The 22,374-nt window shown below is 42.0% G+C and overlaps 1 protein-coding gene across 1 annotated transcript in view; it reads left to right on the top strand.

Moving 5' to 3' along the window:
- ABCD2 (ATP binding cassette subfamily D member 2) overlaps positions 1 to 21,504 on the top strand; it is a 52,988-nt gene extending 31,484 nt beyond the window's left edge. Inside the window, exons 7-10 of the mRNA XM_048500454.1 lie at positions 13,759 to 13,904; positions 15,600 to 15,684; positions 17,859 to 17,984; positions 19,439 to 21,504. Of these exons, the coding sequence (XP_048356411.1) occupies positions 13,759 to 13,904; positions 15,600 to 15,684; positions 17,859 to 17,984; positions 19,439 to 19,649 (568 nt within the window). The 3' untranslated portion in view covers positions 19,650 to 21,504. The remainder of the gene's footprint in view (positions 1 to 13,758; positions 13,905 to 15,599; positions 15,685 to 17,858; positions 17,985 to 19,438) is intronic.
- The last annotated feature ends 870 nt before the right edge of the window (positions 21,505 to 22,374 follow it).

Here is a 22,374-nt window from a genome sequence, read left to right as displayed (position 1 = left end):
AACGCTGCATAGAATCTACCCCCTGGGGCGTTGCTGTATTTCTCTGATGATTAAGTACTATGCAGTGATTGTAGGTAGAGTGACCTTTTAGGAAACCTATTTGCAGAGGCTTGAGAAAGTGGGTAAATAATTTGGCAAGGACTGGAGACCTGTTATTGGAAAGAATAATACATATTTCTCGGTGGACACCATTAGGTCCAGGAGCCTTGCCTCTCTTCAGCTGACCAATCAAACAGGATACCTCATATCAGAGGAGATGGGTGGCCATTCTGGCATCTCATAGATTGATGGAACCTCAGCAGTGATGGCAGGAACTAATGGGTCAAAAAATTTTGTGGTAATGATTCCACCATGTAACGTCTGGTATTCGTGGATTGGTGGGATTTAAGTTTGGTTGAGGGACACCAGACATGAGTTGCCAAAATTTTTGGGGTCCTTTGAGTTTGTAGTTTTGATAAGAATCCAGGTTTTTTAAAAATACAATTGGCTTCTCTTAATCTGCATCAATTTGTAAAAGTCTTTCCAATTTAAGATGCAGTCTTCATGCGCTGATTGGGTTGGACATTCAATGAAGAGGCGGTAGAGGACTCCGAGTTGAGTTTTCAATTGAAGACATTCCAGATCAAACCAGGAATTGTTTGTAAAGTGAGAAGTAGAATTACTTGGTTGAGTAGCTTTAATAATTAGGGACATTAACTTCTCATAGAAAGAGAATGATACTTCAGTAGATTCAGCATTTTTAATAGCCATTTAAAAAGTATCCAAAGACCCTGAGCTTTGCAGAGTCATCAGTTGTGCCTCCTTCTGAATGGACCATTTGGGCAGAGGATTGAAACAGGAAGGATTTACACTGGTCTGCATAGGGATAATTATGGGCTGCTGATTGTCATAACTAATGTAAGTGATCAAAGGTTGATGGTTACTGTCTGTTCTGGCGTCAATTAGATACTTGGTAATAAATCCAATCAAAGAAGAAGAAATGAGAATATAATAGATGGCACGGCTGACTCTAGAAGAATGAAATGTAAAGGTTCCAGGGTGATCATCAGGATGTCTTCCATTTAATATAGTTTTACTGGTTGAAGAACCAAAGTCGGCCAAGAAAGACCCTGCCTCGTTCTTAGTTGTATCACATGAGACTCCCAGCAATAATGGCTGGTTTAAGAGGAATTCCAGGGGAATTAAGTTACATGGATCTAGATTTTCATCTTCATCATCATGTCCAAGTCTGACATTAAAGTCGCCAGCAATATAACATTTTGCAGCTGGATGGGAGCTTTCCAGAGAGTTGAGGTAATTGGAAAACAGAGTCCATTGAGATGTGAGTGCAAAAGTATCCAAGCAAGGTGGCAAATGTGTATTGACAAAGATACATTGAAACCAGGCAGTGTGACACAAAAATGCCTGGGCGAAAGGAGGGCAATCATAGAGTGGAGTGAACTCATGCCAATATGCTCTGCTGTTTTTCTAGTCAGATTAAGAAGAAGAAGAGTTTGGATTTATATCCCCCATTTCTCTCCTGCAGGAGACTCAAAGGGGCTTACAATCTCCTTGCCCTTCCCCCCTCACAACAAACACCCTGTGAGGTAGGTGGGGCTGAGAGAGCTCCGAGAAACTGTGACTAGCCCAAGGTCACCCAGCTGGCATGTGTGGGAGTGTACAGGCTAATCTGAATTCCCCAGATTAGCCTCCACAGCTCAGGTGGCAGAGCTGGGAATCAAACCCGGTTCCTCCAGATACACGAGCTCTTAACCTCCTACGCCACTGCTGCTCCTTAAATTAAATTAAACCTTAGTTGATTTTATTCTGATTTGAACAGGAATTGCCTTGATTCTGTATGGTTTAACTGGAAATTTTTTTTGCCTTTGTAGAGGAGCTTTTTTTTTTACACAGGTGTACCAATATTGTTAAAAGGCAAATGATTTTATAGCATCATGCATGTTAGTGGCAGAGCATAGGAATGATTATAGATATAGCAGCACTGTATTGTCGAAGGCTTTCACGGCTGGAATCACTTGGGTGCTGTGTGGTTTCCGGGCTGTATGGCCGTGTTCTAGCAGCATTCTCTCCTGACATTTCGCCTGCATCTGTGGCTGGCATCTTCAGAGGATCTGATGTTGGGAAAGCAAGTGGAGTGTATATCTGTTGGAGTGTCCAGGGTGGGCGGAGAAACCTTGTCTGTGAGTAACAAAGAAGGCACCAGGTCAATAGTTTAGGGCATCTGAATAGAAGTATGAGTAACAATGAAGACTATAGCATGGGAGTAACACTGGAGATAGCAAGGTCACTGGTGGGAGCATCTGAATAGAAGTATCCTGGCCTTTGTTTCTTTTGTCTATGGTCATCCTGTGTTTGTGTGGAGCTGGTTAGACACTGTCTTGACTCTAGTATTTTTCAACACTGGCAGCCAAGTTCTGTTCATAAAATACTAGAGTATTCAGATGCCCTAAACTATTGACCTGGTGCCTTCTTTGTTACTCACAGACAAGGTTTCTCCACCCACCCTGGACACTCCAACAGATATATACTCCACTTGCTTTCCCAACATCAGATCCTCTGAAGATGCCAGCCACAGATGCAGGCGAAACGTCAGGAGAGAATGCTGCTAGAACACGGCCATACAGCCCAGAAACCACACAGCACCCAAGATATAGCAGCACTACTAGCCCTTGTAAAATATACACGAGTTACCTGGGCATGTGTCCAGGAGGGAATATCGGCTTTAGAGATTAGCTGATGCTTTCTCACTTACTGTCCAAGGCACCAGACACTCTGATCGCCTACTAATTAATACTAGGACTTAGAGTTGTAGGAATGCTAGACACTAAGCATTAGATTGACAGAGGGATTATTTGTCCTAAAATACTTTGCAGAATGCCAGAGCTGACATAGCTGCCCTTTGCCTGAGAGATTTTGAATAAGAACCAACGAAATTCAGGCACAGGCTACTTTAGGCACACAATTTGCTACATGTTCTAAAGTGGATATAAATGTCTTTTAAGATTAGATTTTATTTTTCCTAACCATGTAAGTTTATCCAACAAAATATATGTAATCTTGAAGTCCTCAGTATCTTTGATTTTATAGCTTGTTCATATAGTACAATGTATTTTGTAGTACTTGTGGTCATCACTTGCTTCGGGACACCACTTCCCTTCCCCATTTAACTTTTAAACTTAATAGAAAACATGACTGCAAAATAAATTTAGCTGCAGGTGGATACAGCTAGAAAGACATCCTGCATGTCTAGATGTTTGCTCTTGTCTTCTAGGGCATTTAATATTTGGATTTATTTAGGACCAAATTGCACATGGCTGTGGAGTTGCTTTCCTGAACCCTTCCTCTCACTGAGTGATTTGGCCCCAAGAACAATGGAGAGACCTGTTGGGAATTGAGGTCATGGTGCTTCCTTGCATTTTTCTTTATCTAGATTTCCACAAGATTGTTTTAGACCTTTGTATAGAGAAAATGAAAGCCCAGTAGTGATACCAGTCTGCTTTCCAACTGAGATGAAAAACTATCCTGAGAAGCCATTTTTGGTTGAGGAAATGCCACAGGAGAACACTTAACCCTATCCTCAACACTGTGGCCAAATAATTTCTAGGGACAAATAATGCATCCAAAATTCCAGTAATGGAACCCACTGTTTCATGTGATGTGTTGACTAATTTTTACTGGGCCAATAGATCCTATGCCTGAAAGAAATAATAGAAAACTGATTGGGATCTTATGATTTCCAGTTCTCTGTCCCACCCAATTTCGAATGATTTTGAGTTTCAGATTCATTCTGTATTTGGCTATTTTCCAAATGGGGCTCCCAATTGTGAGCCAAATGCACAAAACTGTTGTTTACCCAATGATTGTCCACCTATTAAGACAATCATCTTAAACATGTTGGGTTAAGCAAGAGACAGATTAATGCCACCAGTGACTAATTCCTGTTCTTCCTTGTAGCAAAGTAGCGCTGCAGAAATAAGTGAATTTACTGAATGAAATTGAACTTTTCCTATGAGGATTCCAATCCTGACAGACTGATCTAGAATGGAATTATTCCTGGAATAGATTGAGGCTGTAGAACAGATTGTACCACTTAAGACTGCAGATGGCAGTGTCACATTTTTGCTGCTCCTTCATGTAATAACTCTTGCAAATAATGAAGAAGCACATCAAGAAGGGAGGTTCTAGCTTAACCCTTCATTTGCAGAGCTGTTTTTCTACTTACAATGAGTTGTTACTGTAGAGGAACTTTTTAAAAAGTATCCTCTCTCCCCCGCCCCATCTGAATTGTCCAGTCCATCATACTATCTCAGTCCTCTGCTATGGATTGGGGGTAATACAGTTAACAGAATGGGGCATTTTGCAGCACACTCCTAGTTGTACAGTTTTCACAGCCTGGCCTTCCGGTTAGTCTGTAGATTAACAAACATTTAATTTATTTGGATGTATTTATTCGGTTTCACTGCAAGGTTACTTTCTCGTGAAGGGTAGTGGAACTCTTAACTGCTGTATTTTCAACCCAATTAGGTGAAACATTAAAGCAAATTTTATATATAAGGGCTGATATGGGAATGAGGAAGTATCTGTAGAAATGATGCATTGGATCTTTCCTTTGGCACAAGATCACAAATCTTTCCTCTGTTCTCCTCCCCTAAAAGTTCCATCCAATTCAAACCCGATACCATGGGTTGCGAGGCCCATCTGGATCAGTAGCCATCTGGTCTATGGGCTGCACAGGGGAGGGGAAAGTGTCAAAATCACTCCCGCCTTCTTCTTCTGCATCTGCTGACAGAAGATGCAAGATGGGTAATTTGTCCATCTTCTCTGCAGCTACCCAATTCATTTTCCCAGGGTTGAATAGTCTTGCTGGGGAAGGGGGCAGGAGGAAAAAGAGGAAAGATCCCTGACTTTCTGCTTATAGTTTCCTGAATCCAATCCCACATCACGACATTGCTCCATCCCCTTGGAGAAACCATGTGTTTTGTATTTAACTAGGGAGGTATAAATTGGTATTGTCAGTTCTAATTGGTCAGTTGCTCCTAACAATTTTGATGGTTAAGAAGTAGCTCAGAAGGCGTCTAATGATAAAACTTAGTCTTCACCATTCACCACTTCTCAGATTTCAGGTACTTTGCAGGGGAAAACAAAAGGGGAAAACAAAAGGCATTTTGCAGGGGAAAACAAAAACCCCAGTTGGAGATGATACACTCTGGTCCACCTGTCTCTAGCACCTATATCTATATCCAGAGTGGCTTGGGTCATCTTTAAAGATGCTATGCATATTGTCTGTCAATCATTTTGTTTTAGTTTTTTAAGCTATTTTTGTCCTGTTATTTTATTATAGTTATATAATTTTTTTGTTCTCCTTCCCTTTCTTCTCCCTCCATTTCGGGTGCAGTGAGCTGAGCTGGGCTGGGGCTGCTGCCAGCCAGCAATGTAGACAGAGTGCATTGAAAAGAACATCCACAGTTAGGAGGAGGAGCCAGAGGGCAAGGGAGAGATTCTCTGACCAATAAACCAATCTGGCCAGTGCAGCAATGACCATACCAGTAAGGTAGCCAACCTCCCACTGAGGCCTGGAGATCTGCCAATACAGAAAATAGGGATCAGATCCCCTAGAGAAAATGGCTACTTTGGAGGATGGACTCTATGTCATGGTACCATGTTGAGGTCCCTGCCCTCTCCAAACCCTGCCATCCCCAGGCTCCACCCCCAAAATCTCCAGGTATTTCCCAACCCAGAACTGGCACCCCTACACACAGTGACCCAGTCCTGCCTGCAGTGGCCCAGAAGTATTGGAAAGAGATGCCAGAATAGCTGTAGGGTGGACTGTCTCCCTGCCCACCAGGCAGCGACCCTACTCCATAGCAGAGAAGGAAGGAAGGAGAAGAGGAAGAGGAGGAGGAGGAGGAGGAGGAGTTTGGATTTATATCCCCCCTTCTCTCCTGTAGGAGACTCAAAGGGGCTTACAATCTCCTTGCCCTTCCCCCCTCACAACAAACATCCTGTGAGGTAGGTGGGGCTGAGAGAGCTCTGAAAAGCTGTGACTAGCCCAAGGTCACCCAGCTGGCGTGTGTGGGTGTGCACAGGCTAATCTGAATTCCCCAGATAAGCCTCCACAGCTCAAGCAGCAGAGCTGGGAATCAAACCCGGTCCCTCCAGATTAGAATGCACTTGCTCTTAACGAGGGAGGGAGGGAGGGAAGGAGGAAGGAAGGGAGGAAGGGAGGAAGGAAGGGCAGTTTGTTCATTGCTGTTCCCATTAAATTTCACTGTCCCAGTTCTTATCCAGGCTTGTGAAGTCAGTGAAATGGTGTTGAATATTTTCTAATGCTACATATTTCTGTGGAAAATTTTCCACCTCACATATGTAGACATAGTCTGTTTATCTCTAGGACTGTGCTACAAATCAGCCATCTTAAATTGGCTAAAGTGGGGGTATGTATGATGCCTGGACAAGCCCCCAGTGCTTGCACATGGTACTTTTGCCCTCTTTTGTTAATGCTAGATGAATTTTGCTAATTTGATTCAATATTCAAATTATTTTATTTATATTTGAACTTGAAAATTTTCCAATTCAGATTTTCCCGGAAAATCTACATAACTGGGTCAAATCCATGAAGGCTTATGCTGGAATAACATGTTGTTGGTCTTTAAAGTTTCACAAATCTCTTGTTTATTTTTACTGATTAACCATCGGTCTCTCTACCTTTCTCCTTTCAGTTTCCATCCTATCCTTCCTCATGCAAGTTTAGTCCCTATGAAATCCTTATTAATACCAGAAATGCTATTACATTTAATGTTGTTTCAACTTGCCAGTGCTAGAGTCACAGGTCATAGTGTACCTGGCCTCATTCACTGGACACCAGATTTTTCATGTAATACCTGAAATCCAGGCTATGTGTCACTGTAGTCTTTCTCTTAACTCTATGGTTGTGCCTCTGGCAGATGAGCCTGATATAAGAGGCCTGTGAAGGACTGGAAGCGTGCTGGCAGCTGCCTGGGGTTTCACCATGCTGACTCAGATGGACTGACAGCATGTTCCCTGCTTGGCTTGGATCTCTGGTGTAGGCAGTTCCTACGTAGAGCTGATGGACTTGTTTTGCTGAAGGAGAGCCATTTCACTAAACAGTGGCATGCTTTTCAGCCTGGATTACAGGTTCTTCCCTATTTCCTTTCCGCAGAAAGCACTCTTGCACTTTCCATGTCTCTCTGTTATTGTATAATATTTCTGCCTGCAACAGCAGCTTCTAATTATACACCCTGGTAGGGAAGCTCTTCACTTTGTACCCTGTAAGCTATGTTACTGAGTGTAAGCTAGTTACGCTCAGACTTGGTAACTGATCTCTTTGAAATATTTAACAGACGTTCTTGGATACTGGAGAAGAAAGCTTACAGTAGGTTATTTTAGGCTCAAATCAATTATTTATATCTTGAGAGAGCTGCAGAAAGTGTGGCTTGCCCTAAAACACCCTTGAACTAGTTTCCAAAGAAAAGGGGAGAGGGATGACAAGCAAACTATTCTTTCTTCAAACATTTTGCTGGTGTTTTTTGTTTGTTTATTACAGGTAAGTAGTTACAATGGAACAACTTATCTACATCGGATTGTTAGGATACTTCATTAACATAGTAAGAAGAAGAAGAGGAGGAGGAGGAGGAGGAGTTTGGATTTATATCCCCCCTTTCTCTCCTGTAGGAGACTCAAAGGGGCTGACAATCTCCTTGCCCTTCCCCCCTCACAACAAACACCCTGTGAGGTGGGTGGGGCTGAGAGAGCTCAGAAGAGCTGTGACTAGCCCAAGGTCACCCAGCTGGCGTGTGTGGGAGTGCACAGGCTAATCTGAATTCCCCAGATAAGCCTCCACAGCTCAGGCCTTAGGCATTTGTTTCTCAACTCAAAGAACAACGTTTTTCTCTTCAGATCCAAACAACTGTATTATTTCAAGCCTAGCACCAACTTGATAACAGAAACATGCAGAACTGAATAAAGGAGAGCTGTCTTTGTTCTTATTCTATATTTCCATTGTATAATCTTCTGAGACCTTTTCTGCCAGCATTCTCATGAGGAGGGGAATCTCCTCTTTCCCGCACTTCATAGGTGTCAAACTCGCGGCCCTCCAGATGTTATGGACTACTGTTCCCATCATTCCCTGCCAGCACCATCCTGGTAGGTTGCTGGGACCCAACTCTCTCCAAAGCTGTTCAGCCCTTCTTGGTGACAGCTTCCTCAGCTCTCAGGCTCCTCCCCCTTCCTGAGGGAATCCTGTGTTACAGGTATCTGGACATTAGTTCTGTCCCTGTTTTCTGAAGTCCTTCTGAGCTCTTCCTTTGTGTCCGAACTAGTCCTACTTAAAGGTTAAAGGGGGACTGAAAAATCTTACCTTTGATTGGCTCCTATCAAAGGTTGCTAAAGGGATCAATAAGATTGCTATGTTCTCCCTGCTGTCTGATTGATTCCTCACTTATTGGCTAAGGGACCAATATAACCACTCTGTTTCCCCTCCTTCTCTAATTGGTTAGCTTTTCAAACACAAGTGCATGATTGTTCAGCTTTCTAATAGATTTAACTACCTTAAATCTTGGGAATTGTAGTTTTGTGGGGGGTGATGGGAATTATTGATTGAAGATCTATTGTACCATTCCTTTACAAAGCTGTCTAAAAATGTCCTGAGCTTTTCATAGTAAAGGTCTTCTGTTGTGTTTTCCAGAAGAAATAATTGGCCTTGTGGATTCTAGCAAAAGCTTATCAAATACTGCCTCATAATACAGCTGCCAGTTCCCATTTTGAGAAGGATCCAATCCTGTTTTAACCAGTATTGGTGTTCCCAGAGCTATGTGAGGTTTTGTAGTGATTTCTCCTGACAAACAGAATTAGACTAGTGTCATGATCTTCTGCACCTAGAACTAGAACTCTGCTGAAAGATTTTATCATAGCAGTTCCCACTTGTGTAACTGGGGGTTGGTTTCTAGTTTGTGCTGCAGCAGGTTCCACCAGTGAAGGGGCACACCACTTAAGAATAGAACCATGGCTGCTTTCTTCAGTAGCGACTACAGCTCTGGTAAAAACAGACAGCAGATCCCAGCTGGCACGTGATACTTGACAGCTCTTTCTTTGGATTATAGCCCTGAACTAGTATGTTAAAGTGTTTTGTAAAAAAAGTCAGGAGCTAATTGTGACAGCGTTGTTATTAAAAGACCTTTTGATTAATGTTAGGTATGCCATCTCAACTGGGAAAGGGATTTTTATTGTTCCTTATAAGCCAGCATTTCTTGAAAGAGCACAGTGATATATCATTAAGCACCACAAATGTTTTCCCTTTGTGACTAAAGGAGTGAGTAACTTGCTCATACCCAAAAGGCACAGAGCATTATAATGTGCTGTTTGGAATTGCCCCTTGAACTGGGCAGCTCTGAGCTTACAAGACTTTTGTCGTTCCACCTGCTGGTCCCAGTCTCTGCAATGAGTTGTGATTCTCGCTGTGTCACATGCAAAGTTCACGTGATACTGTGAGTGCTACATGTGACATATATATTCAGATTACAGGGCTCTGGCTTTCACTGTGTTCCATCAAAATTTTAAAATGCCCCTGCCCTAGGGAGGGAAGATCTCCCTGAAGCCAAAGAATCTGAAGCTGCAGATTGAGGCTTCGTGTGTGACAGGAGAAAAGAAAGGTATTTATTCTTGCAATGATAAATTGTGGGTAGATAAGATGAAGCAACAGTATGCATTGCTTCTTTTTTTCTCTCTTACCTCATTTATCATATTTTTATCCTGCTGTTCCTCCAAGGAGATGGGAGGAAAGGCAGCATGGTATAGCCCAGGGGTAGGGAACCTGCGGCTCTCCAGATGTTCAGGAACTACAATTCCCATCAGCCTCTGTCAGCATGGCCAATTGGCCATGCTGACAGAGGCTGATGGGTATAGCCTGATCAGATCTTGGAAGCTAAGCAGGGTCAGCACTTGGAAGGACACCACCAGAGAAGGCTTTGCAGAGGAAGGCAATGGCAAGCCAGCTCTGCTCCTCACTTACTTTGAAACCAACAGGCCTGCTTTGACCTGTACACCTTATTCCACCTAGCCCCCTCCCAGGGCTTCCCAACTTCTCCTGGAAGAGCTCTCTCTCTCTTTCTGTTGTGTGACTGCTGCCGCCACCTGACCTTTGTAGGAATTTCCCACTGGGGAGGGTCAGGGGCCCCCAGCTTGCTTTTCAGAGGCCTAGCCTCTGTGCCTCCCGCTTCTTCTGGGTACCATGGCCTGGTCTGCCCCTGGAGGAATAGCTGCTTACCAACCCCACTCCTGGCACCCTCTGTTTAAAATAGTACCGGTATGTTGTTTATCCACTTATAGCATAATTTTAATTTTGCATAGCTGCCAGAGTAGGTCAGATTTGCCAGTGGGCGCAGCCACAGATTTGCCAATTTGCCCACCCACAGCCAGCCTGCCTCGTCTTACCCCCGACTCCCTTGAGCTGCTTTGCTTGCTTCCCCCTCGCCCTTCTCCTGGTTGCCAACTACTTCCCATTTCTTGACCTGCCCTATCATTTCTATTGCTCATGGCCTTCCTGTGCCTGCATATCTTTATATGTTTAGATTTTTTTAAAAAAATTAAATAACCATATGATAAATCGATAAAGCGATACTAACCTGGGATGCAAGTAAAAAGCCAGCTGATGCAACCACTGTAATAACGCCGAACTTGTCCCCAAACAAAAATTCCTGTGCAGTTGCGGGAACCTCGCCGTGTGTAATTGGCCCATATATTTTCTATTTTCTTTCTATGTTGGGTGGCTGACCTACCATGTTTGTAGTTGTATGTAGCTATTTTAGGCTAAAAAATAATAAGAAATATTTTAAAAAATAGCATCTCCAAGACGGTGGAAGTCTATGTGATACCGAAAACTGCTATCAACATCCAATGTTAAAAGGTAGTTATTAAAAAGAAAATATTTACAAGGATAATTTTAGCACAGCACCAGATTGAGCAAAGGATTCAAAAGAAATTAGGGATAAACACAATTCCTCTGTCCCTTTCTCTATACATACCCTATCTGTTGTTAAAATAGGACAGGCTATGCTTAGAATGTTTCAGCTGCCTACAGATTCTCCATTACCTGGAAGAAGTTCTTCAGCACATGGTCAAAATGTTGCCCCTTCCAGACTCCAGGACAGAGCTCTGCCCCCTTTCTTGGTCTCAGCCAGAAAAGAGTTTCTTCCTTGCTCCCAATAGTTTTATCAATTCTCAGTCCCCATTCCCTTGACCTGGTCAGTTTGGGTCAAGTAAGTTTTTCCTGTTAGCTCCAGCAGTCCTCTTCCTGTTATCCTTCTATCATTTTAAGCCCTCCAAATCTGTGATACCTGCTTGGAGAAGGAGGGGGCATAACACATTGTCTCCTGCTACCTTTATTAGCATTTCTTTTGAAAAGGTGGCTGGGCAAGGCTCCTGCCCAGAGAGAAAGGGGAGAAAATGCTGAAAATATTCCTTTCAAACCTCAAGGAGTGTGTGGTGGTGGTGGTGGGGAGGGGGACCATTTCTTCACACCCTTTGCTGGGGTTGTCCTAAGTCAGTTGCTGCTTGATGGCACTTATGTCTGTCTGCCCTCCAAGGAGCACATGAAATAACACAATAACCCTATGAAGGAGGATGAGACTGTTACTTACTCAAGACTCAAGCTTCAAGCCTGTGTGCAGATTTAAACTTGGGCCTCCCAGGGCATGTTTTGGCACCCTAAGCGCTAGCCTGTGCTGGTTCTTTTCCTCATAGCTTATTGATGAATTCTGATGCATCCTCCTATGTTGTACCGTAATTTTATCACATATTATATCTATAAACTATTTGAACCATCTCTACAGTGTGTAGCACACATGACACCAGTGAACATTAAAGGACAGCAGTACCTTGCTTTGGCTCTCTCTCAGAAAGACAAATGTCACCAGCGATTGGTGAACAATGTTTGACCAATGGTGTATTCAGAATCTGATCTAATGAAAATGTGTTTTTAATCATTGCTTTTATATAAAGAAGAAGACAAGCCTTTGAAACTCTAGACCAGGAGTCTGCAACCTGTGGCTCTCCAGATGTTCATGGACTACAATTCCCATCACCCCCTGCCACCATGACCAATTGGCCATGGTGGCAGGGGCTGATGGGAATTGTAGTCCACGTGCATCTGGAGAGCTGCAGGTTGCAGACCCCTGCTCTAGACTAAAGATTCTCAAGTGTTGTTAGGCTGAGGATCTCCCAAATCAGTAATTAGGCAAAAATGCTAAACTTTTCTGTTCAGGATATAGTTGTAAACTATGCTGTCTGTGTAAATATCAGGTAGGAACTTGCTTGGAAAACCATCTTGTCCATGTGCTTCTTCTGAGGAAGTAAAAGACATCACAACATTTTAGCACCTGTGTTCTAGATTTGTAAATATTTTTATTTGTATTTTCTGAGACCACAAATTGGACCTGCTGTGATATCTTCTGTTAAAGATATTATCTTAATCATTGTCCCATGTTAGCCCTTTTGGGTATGATAATGGTGTCTCAGTTGTTAAAACCACAGTGGTGCTTGGTTACATACATATCCATCAGGAGTCAACAAAGCTGATTCTCTCCTAGCAAAATTATGCATGCATTTTATGTGTTGTCAGGTCACTGCCAACTTATAATGACCTTATGAATCAGTGACCTCCAAAACGTCTTATCATTAACAGCCTTGCTCAGAACCTGCAAAGGGAAGGTTGAGGCTTCCTTGGTTGAGTCAATCCATATTCTATTTGACCTTTCTCTTTCATAATTGTAGTTTCTAGTGAATATTATTATGATGGGATCAAACTAGAATAGTCTCAGACATGCCATTTTAGCTAAGAAAAATTCAGGATTGATTTGATCTAGAACCTACTTATTTGTGGCAAAATGATAGGTTTAGTAGAATGACTCCTTTATGAGTCCAGAAAAGAAACAAGGTGGGAAGGGGAAGAGAGAGGGGGAATGAGCATTTGCAGAGGAGGAAAGAACATAATCACACAAGATAACAAATAAAACGATTTTTCTCAAATTGAGTTTAGCTGTGCACCAATATGAAAAGAGTAAAAAAAGACAGTAAATAGTATGCCTGATTGTTGGATATTCAGAATAATTTTTTTGCTTGTAAACTTAGTGAAATGATCTGGTGTTGTAATAGAGTAGTGGGATTTTTAGTGCAATTCTGTCAAGTCCATGCAAAGCAAACTATATTTCTAGTATGAAATTTTTTAGCTACCCAGTCTGTCATATTATTTGTTTCCCAAATTATTCAGACACCAGTTATATACAAAGGACCAGCCTTCTGAGTGCTTGTTAGGCATGAGACCCTAGAAACTAGATTTTTAAAAAAATCACAAGTTTTGGATACATTTCTCAGATTCAGCAATTGGGAATTCTGCTATGCCTTTGAGAAATTGAACAGACAAATATGCGTCCAGTATAATGTTTCTGATCCATTTGCTGAGTCAAGGAAGGTTTTGTGCATGGGATAACATGTTCTTCAATGGATATATTATACTCAAACCAACGTAAACTACATTGCTACGCTCTAATCAGTTCTTCTTGTAAACAAGGCATTGTTGTCTCGAATAAATTTAGGAAAACAGTAATCTTCAAATAATTGCAGTATTTAGAAACAAAGCATTTAGATCTTTGTGTGTACTGTTCAGAGAGCATCTGCCAGAAGTCTAAATAGCATGCTGAGATGTTACTCTGTGTGAGACAACTAATTTCTTGTATTTCTTTACAGGCCATATATGTCCATTGGTACACTGCGTGATCAAGTAATTTATCCTGACTCAGTGGATGACATGCATGAAAAGGGGTACCAAGACCAGAATCTGGAGTGCATCTTGCAGATTGTTCATTTGAACCACATAGTTCAGAGAGAAGGAGGTATCTGTCTTTTAATGAGAAGGGGTAAAGGTAACCAGGGAAATCGGCATATATATAGTGCAATACAACATGGTGCCTCCAGAGTGTTATGTATTTGGTTTCCTGCTTATTCCAGATTTGCCCTTCCCAACACTTTTGCTAGCAGGTAAATTAGCACATGGCCAGTGGTGTTCCTGTAGGGAATGGCGCCCAGAGATAGCTACTGAAATCGAGTGCACATGCACACACCCCAGTTGATCCCTTTCCCCAATATTGAAGTGGATGAACAGGGCAGACGGGCAAGCAGTAAGTGGGGTGGGTGAGTCTCCTTACATGCATCTTGGTAATATCTCAGCATCATAATCTATGGTTTAGTGAAATCCTTACAAGCCAGGATTCCAAATTCTGATTAACCGGGTAGGGAAACCTGGTTAGAAGGGAAGACAATAAACAATATTGTTTTGAATCAGGAAAGAAGTCTTTCATTACCAAGCTATGTAGAAGAGCAAAAATCCCCCACCTTTGTTTGTATAATGACAGTTTGCCCAATGGCTGCACCCCAGCTGTTTGGCTTGTATTGACTATCCATACAAATAGCATCTTTTAAATATTACATATGGAATTCTAATTCTAATTTGAGTATCAGCAACTCATGATGATGCGGCTCATTTTTGAACTTACTCATTCCCTAACTTGCTCAAGGAAGCACACATATCTTGAAAATATTTTCATCCTGTTTCTTGGTTAAATTAAAATTTAAAGTGCATTTAAAAGGAACAAATAACAAAAATAACCAGCTACAATTAAACAGATCAGAAAGCTTAATAAAATACATTCAGAAAAAAAGGAAAAGGATTTTAGTATTCTAACACCCAATTAAAACAGGCATTCGTTCTTTCAAATTCCCTTGAAAAACAAGCAGTGTTAGTCGGCATCTAAAGGCTAAGAGAAATGGAACGGGATGGACCTGTTTAGGAAGAGAGTTCCACAGGCTTGGTGGTACCATCAAAAGACTCTGTCACATTTTGGGAGGAATTTCCCCCATTTCATCATTACAATTTTGTGGGATACATTGGGCAGAGAGGATGTGACTAGCCCACCAAGTCATTGAGTGAGCTTTTATTTTGGAGGAGGGATCAGAGATTTAATCCATCATCCAAATCTGCCATTAATTTTTTACACCACTTCCTCTCAACTAAGGAAAGATACAAAGCAACAGATGGTAGCCCTGTTCACTGGACATGGTGAATTCACTTACATCTTACATGAACATGCAATATTTATTTATTTATTTATTTATTTATTATATTTGTAGACCGCCCCATCCCCTAAAGAGCCAAGGCATGCTCTCTTTACAAATGAAACCAGGGCCTGGATAATTGCACTATTGGAATCCCACGTTCGGCTCTACATGCATTGAATGTAATGTGAAAATTACCCAACACATATATAAAGAAAACTAAAGTGTGCTTTGCTTAAAGACTGTACATGCATTCACTATGACTTGTGAACAGGACTTATGTCAGAGACAAACAATATTAGGTGAATATTTCCGAAATGCATCTGGACACAGGTGAAATTGTATCCTATTTTTCTTTCTCATAATACTGTCAGATGATTGTCTGGACTGCTTGAAGTCCGCTTTAGATTGCTGTATGTCCTTGCTTAGGAATGGTGCTCAACTCTTACAGTTGTGTCTCTTTTGTCTTTCTGAAGGGTGGGATGCTGTCACAGACTGGAAAGATGTCTTGTCTGGAGGTGAAAAGCAGAGAATGGGCATGGCCCGAATGTTTTACCACAAGTAAGCCTAAATATTTGTGTTTGAAACAACTGTCATCTGTGGGTAGATTTCTTGTCCCACAGAAACAGGGTAGAGGATCTCCACAGTTTCAGGGAAGAGTAAAAGAAGAAGTCAGAGATCTTGGGGAGAGCATGAAATCTACTGCTGGATGAACACTGAATGTACCAAGACAGAAAGGTATTGCAGAAAAGGAAATGAACACATTTGGATAATTCAATAATTGATTAATTTATATCTCACCCTTCCTCACATAGTTCACTTGGAACGTGGGATAGGCTCCACTTTTATTCATACAGTGTTTGGAGGCTAGTGGACAGAGTTTGGGTGCAAAGATACAACTAAACAAGTTCCTGTCAGGGTGGCTGAGGATATTTATTTTATTTGTTCACTCAGGTACTAGTATCCCACTCATTTCCCTTTCGGGAATTTAAAGCAGCTGACAACATCATTCTCCTTGCATCCATTTTAGGCCAGGATGAGTGTATGTGTGACTGGCCCATGGCCACCCAGCAAGTTTCCATTGCAGAGCAGGGATTTGAATCCAGATCTACCACATCCTAGTCCAACATTCTAATCACTGCGTTGTGCTGGCTCTTACTGCCAAAGCCCAGCTCAAAACTCCAACAAATCTCTTTGGATATTATCAAGCTCCTTAATGGATCTTTAGCTCTACCAACTGGGGATTTTGTTGGACCTATGACTGCCTTTGTTAGGATTTAATTCTGCTGTTTTCAATATTTTACATTTAGCTTGTGGCCTTCAATAATCCTGCTAAGTTGTCTTGTAAATTCAGTGAACTGAAAGAAGGAATAAAAAATATTTTAGCTCAATGAATGGGGAAGTGTCCCTTATGTCTGCATGAAATCCCCCGTGACTGTAGTTTAGGTACTTTGACCTCACTTTGTCACCCCTCCCTCCACTATCACATCTGTCCCTCAATTGCCCCAGTGAACCAAGAACAGCAACAAGGCATTAGAAGTCAAAATGTAGAACTAAAACAATTTACTTATGGGTAGGTGTGGCAGCTTGCAGTTTGGAATGGTACTACATTTCGGTAAAAATGAGCAAACCACGTTGCCCTTCGGCAGCAAGGCAAGCTGGACCACTGACCGTGATCCAATTTACTTCTGTGTCAGATGTACCAAAGTACCATTCCATTTGCAAGTTGAACCTCATGAACCACCTTGTGGATAAGGTTGTGCTTAAATGAGCTATATGCTGTGCAGGAGATCTGAGGCTGGATCACCAGGTACATTTTTTAAAAAAAACTGTAACTTTTTAACTTTCAGGGCTGGGAGTATTTGGTTTGGGATGGTGCAGTGGGGAAAACAGAAGCTAAAATTATCTTCCCCATTGGGGAAAAAGTTACTGTTAACCCCAAGAGGGAAAGAAGGACAGATAGAATGCCTGGAAAGTGCTTTGAATACCAGCCCCTTCTTCAGTGTTGAAGGCATAATCCAAATTGGGGGAGGGGGCTATGTTGGGAAAGTATGTTGGGAAATCTTATGACAGATCTCTCATGTAATATGTAGTTTGACCCTAAAGTCAGTTTCTACGGCAAAACTCAGAAGTAGAATCCTAACTGGGAGCATCATTCATGAAGAAGTGAGGACCACATCAGCCACACCTACCATGAATGACTCAAGACATCAGAGGAAAAGTAGGCAATGTAGTCCTGTTTTCATTCTTCATAACCCATTAGTGGCATTTATAGGTGATCAACTTGGCTATGTTATATGAGAGGTTTGAAATCATTGTTCCAGTGTGAGGGGTTGCATTTCTGCTTTTCTCATTCTAAGCACTGGATGCAAACAATCATATGACGCCTTAATAACGTCTCAGGCAGTGAGGGATACACAGTGAAGGATATTCTGGATACACAAGAGTTACATTTTCTTTTTCTTTTTTAGGGGTGGTTAACATCTTTAGTTCTGAAGATGGTCTTGGGCCCTTCAGTGTATCAGAACCCTTCAGTGTATGTGATATATTCAGTTTAACTGAGCTAATCACTCTAAACCCTGTGGCTGCCATGCATGTGTTGAAGGTTCAGTACATATATGGAAATCCAGGTGATGAGTGTACTGTCTTGGCTTCTCAAATCTTACCTTGTGAGTTACACAGAGGTGGTATTCCAACAAATGAATGACTAACCTAATTTTTGTCTGATTTCCAAGGCCCAAGTATGCATTACTTGATGAATGCACGAGTGCTGTCAGCATTGATGTTGAAGGAAAAATATTCCAGGCTGCAAAGGGAGCTGGTATATCCCTGCTTTCAATAACGCACAGGCCGTCTCTTTGGTGAGTCTGTTAGCACGGGTTATGTTTTGAACTTGCAGCCAGGCAATGCCATTGCAAAAGTAATTCTGATTCAGTGGGCTGGATTTTATGGACTTATTCTGTTACTGGTAGTATTTGCTTCACACCAAAGGAAGGCTCCTTGATCTGGAGGAAAGCAACTTCATTAGAGGGACAAAACCACAGGATCCAACCCAGTACTTCATAGATATGCCTTCTACAGAAGAAACAGAGATTGTGTCCCTTTTGAGTATGCCAGTTGTTTTAAGCACCCCAGGGAGAATGAAAGTGGGGCGGGGGGGGGGGGGGCTGGATGGATCTGACACTCTTTAGCTCTTTATTTCCCACCCTCCCCATTCAAACTCAGTAGACGTTTCAGTAGATTAAAAAAGAGGTATGAGTGGTTCTGCTGTACCTTCTTGATGTATCTCCTGAACACTTTTGTTGATTTTTTTCCCACCATGGATTTTTTTTGCCCATGGAGTTGAGCCTAAAAACTAGGCATAATATTATAAGCAGAAATATATTGCACTTGACCCGGAAAGTCTTTACTTTATGGAGTATTGTGCTGTACCCAACAATGGAGTTTCTCTGACAGAATGGTATTTCTGTTTGTGGGGGCAGAGATGCCCACTGAGTCCCACCTCCCACTGCTGACCCCCCTCCCCCAGTTATTCCCTAAGGATCTACAAGGGGAGAGGGGGAAGGGAACAAAATTCCACTTCCCAAAGTGGGAATACACCCCATCAATTCCCTCTTCAAGGAAGACATGGATCAAAACCAATTGGGGCTACTTTTTCCACAATCATGTAGTATCATTTGTATCAGCTGACATACTGTTTGTTTTCATTGCTGACATGTCACGTTATATTTATTTGTTTGTTATGTATTTGATTATGCATAATTGTTCATTATGTAGCATTATCACTTGATGGTGTGGCATTCATTTTTAATTGCTATTAGATATGGTAGTTGTGTTCATTGACACATTATTTACTTTATCTTTACTTATTTGTTTATTTGTTTGTTTATTACATTTATATCCCACCCACTCCCAGCCAAGGCCAGGTCAGGGTGGCATACAAACACATTTAAAACGTTTCATAGATAGAAACATCATAAAGCTAATTAACAACTAAACAATAAAACTCAAATGGCAAACAATAGCAGAAACCTATGGAAACCCACCTGTCCCACTCAGATGCAGTCCCCTGGAAGTGGTATTCTACTTTTAAAACTGGAAGTGGTATTCTTCTTCTCCATACATCACATTTACAGTTTGGGTTTTAGTACCTGGTGCTTCCCCATCCCCTTCCCAGTCTGATTAGTAGAAGTCTGTCTTCTTTTTCTCCTCCTTTGCTGATTTTCCCCAAAAAAGATCTCTTTACCAATCATCCTGTGGACATTCAAGAGTCTGTCACTGAATTTCTCAGTGTTTCTTTTTTGTCTGTTTGCAGGAAATACCACACTCACCTGCTGCAGTTTGATGGGGAAGGAGGCTGGCGCTTTGAACAGCTAGACACTGCTATCCGCTTAACCCTCAGTGAGGAAAAACAAAGACTGGAATCCCAGCTTGCAGGAATGCCAAAAATGCAGCAAAGACTGAATGAACTTTGCAAAATCTTAGGGGAGGACTCTGTGCTGAAAACGATGGATAAAGAGGAATAAATGTTTTAATTTAGATTTTTCAAAGGTTTTTTTTAAAAAACAAATGCAGTATGATTTCTGAGAGACACTTCTGCTTGTATGCATTGCAATTAGCTTAAGAGTGCAAGTCAACAAATGGAATTCTTTCATAAATCTGTTACCTACCTAGTTGAATGGAAAAGTAGTTCAAGGTAATGAGATTTGACTGGAAACAAGAAAAGTGGGCTTTCAAGTCCTGCTTGAAGTGTCTTAGAAACTGATTCTCCAAACTATGTGGTCTTTTGCCTTTTTAAAAAATATTTGTTTTTGACCCCAGTGTTCTGCTGCTTTGATACCATCTTTGTTCCTTCCCACGTATTCCCAACCAGTTGAAGGTCACAGTGTACACACATCAGGTCAGATGTGGCTGCATGACACTATGAATGAAGGCAAACATAACCCCCCTTATTGCCTGTACTCTGGATGTGGGCAAAGGAACACATCCCCTTGACTTTACTGTCGTGCTGCATTGAGCTGGTCATTTCACTACCTACCACCATTGTGTGGGAAGACCTTTCACCAAAGGCTAACTCTAGTAGTGATGCCTGACTAGAATGTGGATAAGCATTCAGGTGTGCATCAGAATGTAGCATCAGTAGATAATATTAGCATTTGCCTATCCAGTTGCCCATTTGAATGTGGATACTGTCCACTTTCATTGCATTACTTTCAATAGATGTGCATGAAGATGCACGCAGCAGTGTGTATATGCATTCAAATGGTGTCCCAATGAAATAACTAGGTAAGGGTGTTGGAATAGGAACTGGCAGACCCAGTCTTGGATCCTATGTAGCATGTATGGCGCTGCATTGCATAAAACAGCAAATTTGCACATCCCACTGCAATCATCTGTGATCCTCAAAATTGTGGTCCTATGAATCAGTGGGACACCCTCCCCCCCTCCCCAGAACACTGTAGGGGGCCAAATGGTACACTGAGAGACAGGAATCAGCAAAATTGTCTTCTCTCTCTTCTGCAAGCGGTATAACAGAAAGGGAGGTTAGGATCGATGCCTCACCTGTGAATCCCCACTCTGCCATGAAATGTACTGTGTGACCTTGGATTGATTCCTCTCTCAACTTCACTTACCTCACATGTCTGTTGTAATGACAGAAGATCAGGGAAGAAACAATAATTCATGCCACCAGTTGCTCCTTGGAGGAAGGTCATGATAAAGAAAGCACTAAATAAGTAGGTAGACTGGGGGGAAAGTGTCACCAGTTACCCTGATAATTGTGATGTGTCCTCTCCTCTACCTTCTGCATAGTGAACAGGTTGCCATTTTTTAAAGGTGCAAAAAATGGTAACTGAAAAAATAGGCAGTGTTTGTGCAAGTGTGTGAGAGACAGTAGAAAACGTGACAATAACAACACCCACCCACCCCCGGGAATTTCAGCTCAGCACTAGTTTGGACCAGGGAAATCAACCAAGAGCATGGTGTATGTGTTCATAGTACCTTACCCTAGTGAGGTGAACTCTACTTCCTCCTGGGAAATCTATTTGAGTTGTTAGATTATCTCGACAGATTCTTGCTTCAAAGTCAGAAGGCGGAATGTTCTCTCCAACCCTGCTGCCACGTGCATATGATATGCCTGCTGTGTTCAGCAAATCAGGGGTGTCACTCAGGCATGGAGCAACACAAGGGAAGGGCTGGGGTGAGTATTCAAGTGCATGCAAAAATGAATGAGGGGAGGAACCAAGAATGTTCTTTTTAATCCTTGTAAAACTGACCTCCTGTTTTTGAAACTGATAACACATGCATGTCAGTAGCTGTATTTGCCTAGCAAAAATAATAAAGTGACAAGCAGCCTAGAGGACAACTGTCCTGGCAAGAATAGCCTAGCCTCTCGTTCTGTGCATATGGAGACATAGCAAGAAAGGCATGCAGTATGCATGAATTCCCAATGTGCCACAAGGCAAATACAAGAGGAAAACTTGTTTCTGTCTTTTCACCGAGGGGTATAGATTTGCACAACATATAGTCTCATTGGCGCGATGGACATGAAGTTGGAAGACTCCTTGCCTTTTCTAATGGAGTACTAATTTACTTTTAGGAGGTCATTGCCAAACTCTGTTCAATGTACTATTGGGAGCAAGGTGTTTCCCCATCCCATAATGTTCTATAAGTTTTGTTGATGGAGCAGCAGTGGCGTAGGAGGTTAAGAGCTCGTGTATCTAATCTGGAGGAGCCGGGTTTGATTCTCCGCTCTGCCGCCTGAGCTGTGGAGGCTTATCTGGGGAATTCAGATTAGCCTGTGCACTCCCACACACGCCAGCTGGGTGACCTTGGGCTAGTCACAGTTCTTCGGAGCTCTCTCAGCCCCACCCACCTCACAGGGTGTTTGTTGTGAGGGGGGAAGGGCAAGGAGATTGTAAGCCCCTTTGAGTCTCCTGCAGGAGAGAAAGGGAGGATATAAATCCAAACTCTTCTTCTTCTTCTCTTCATATAATAGGGTAGATCCTAATAAGGGTTTAACTGGTGCATCTCTCCTTAACTGTAGCTGTCTTGCAGTGCCATCCTAAGCAATATTGCATCCTTCTATGCACATTGATTTCAATGGACCTAGAGACCATTTAGAATGGTGGTGTTAGAATACACAAAGCAGCGGCATCTCCAGCAGAAAAGCAATAACCCAATAGAGTGGCAAGACAGAGCTTATCTCCCAGAACTTCTCATATACTGTCTTCCCAAACATTTCACATACTG

This window comes from Sphaerodactylus townsendi, linkage group LG06, assembly GCF_021028975.2.
Source record: "Sphaerodactylus townsendi isolate TG3544 linkage group LG06, MPM_Stown_v2.3, whole genome shotgun sequence".
NCBI lineage: Eukaryota > Metazoa > Chordata > Lepidosauria > Squamata > Sphaerodactylidae > Sphaerodactylus > Sphaerodactylus townsendi.
Note: the sequence above shows the minus strand (reverse complement) of the source record. Positions and strands in the feature narration are given on the sequence as shown.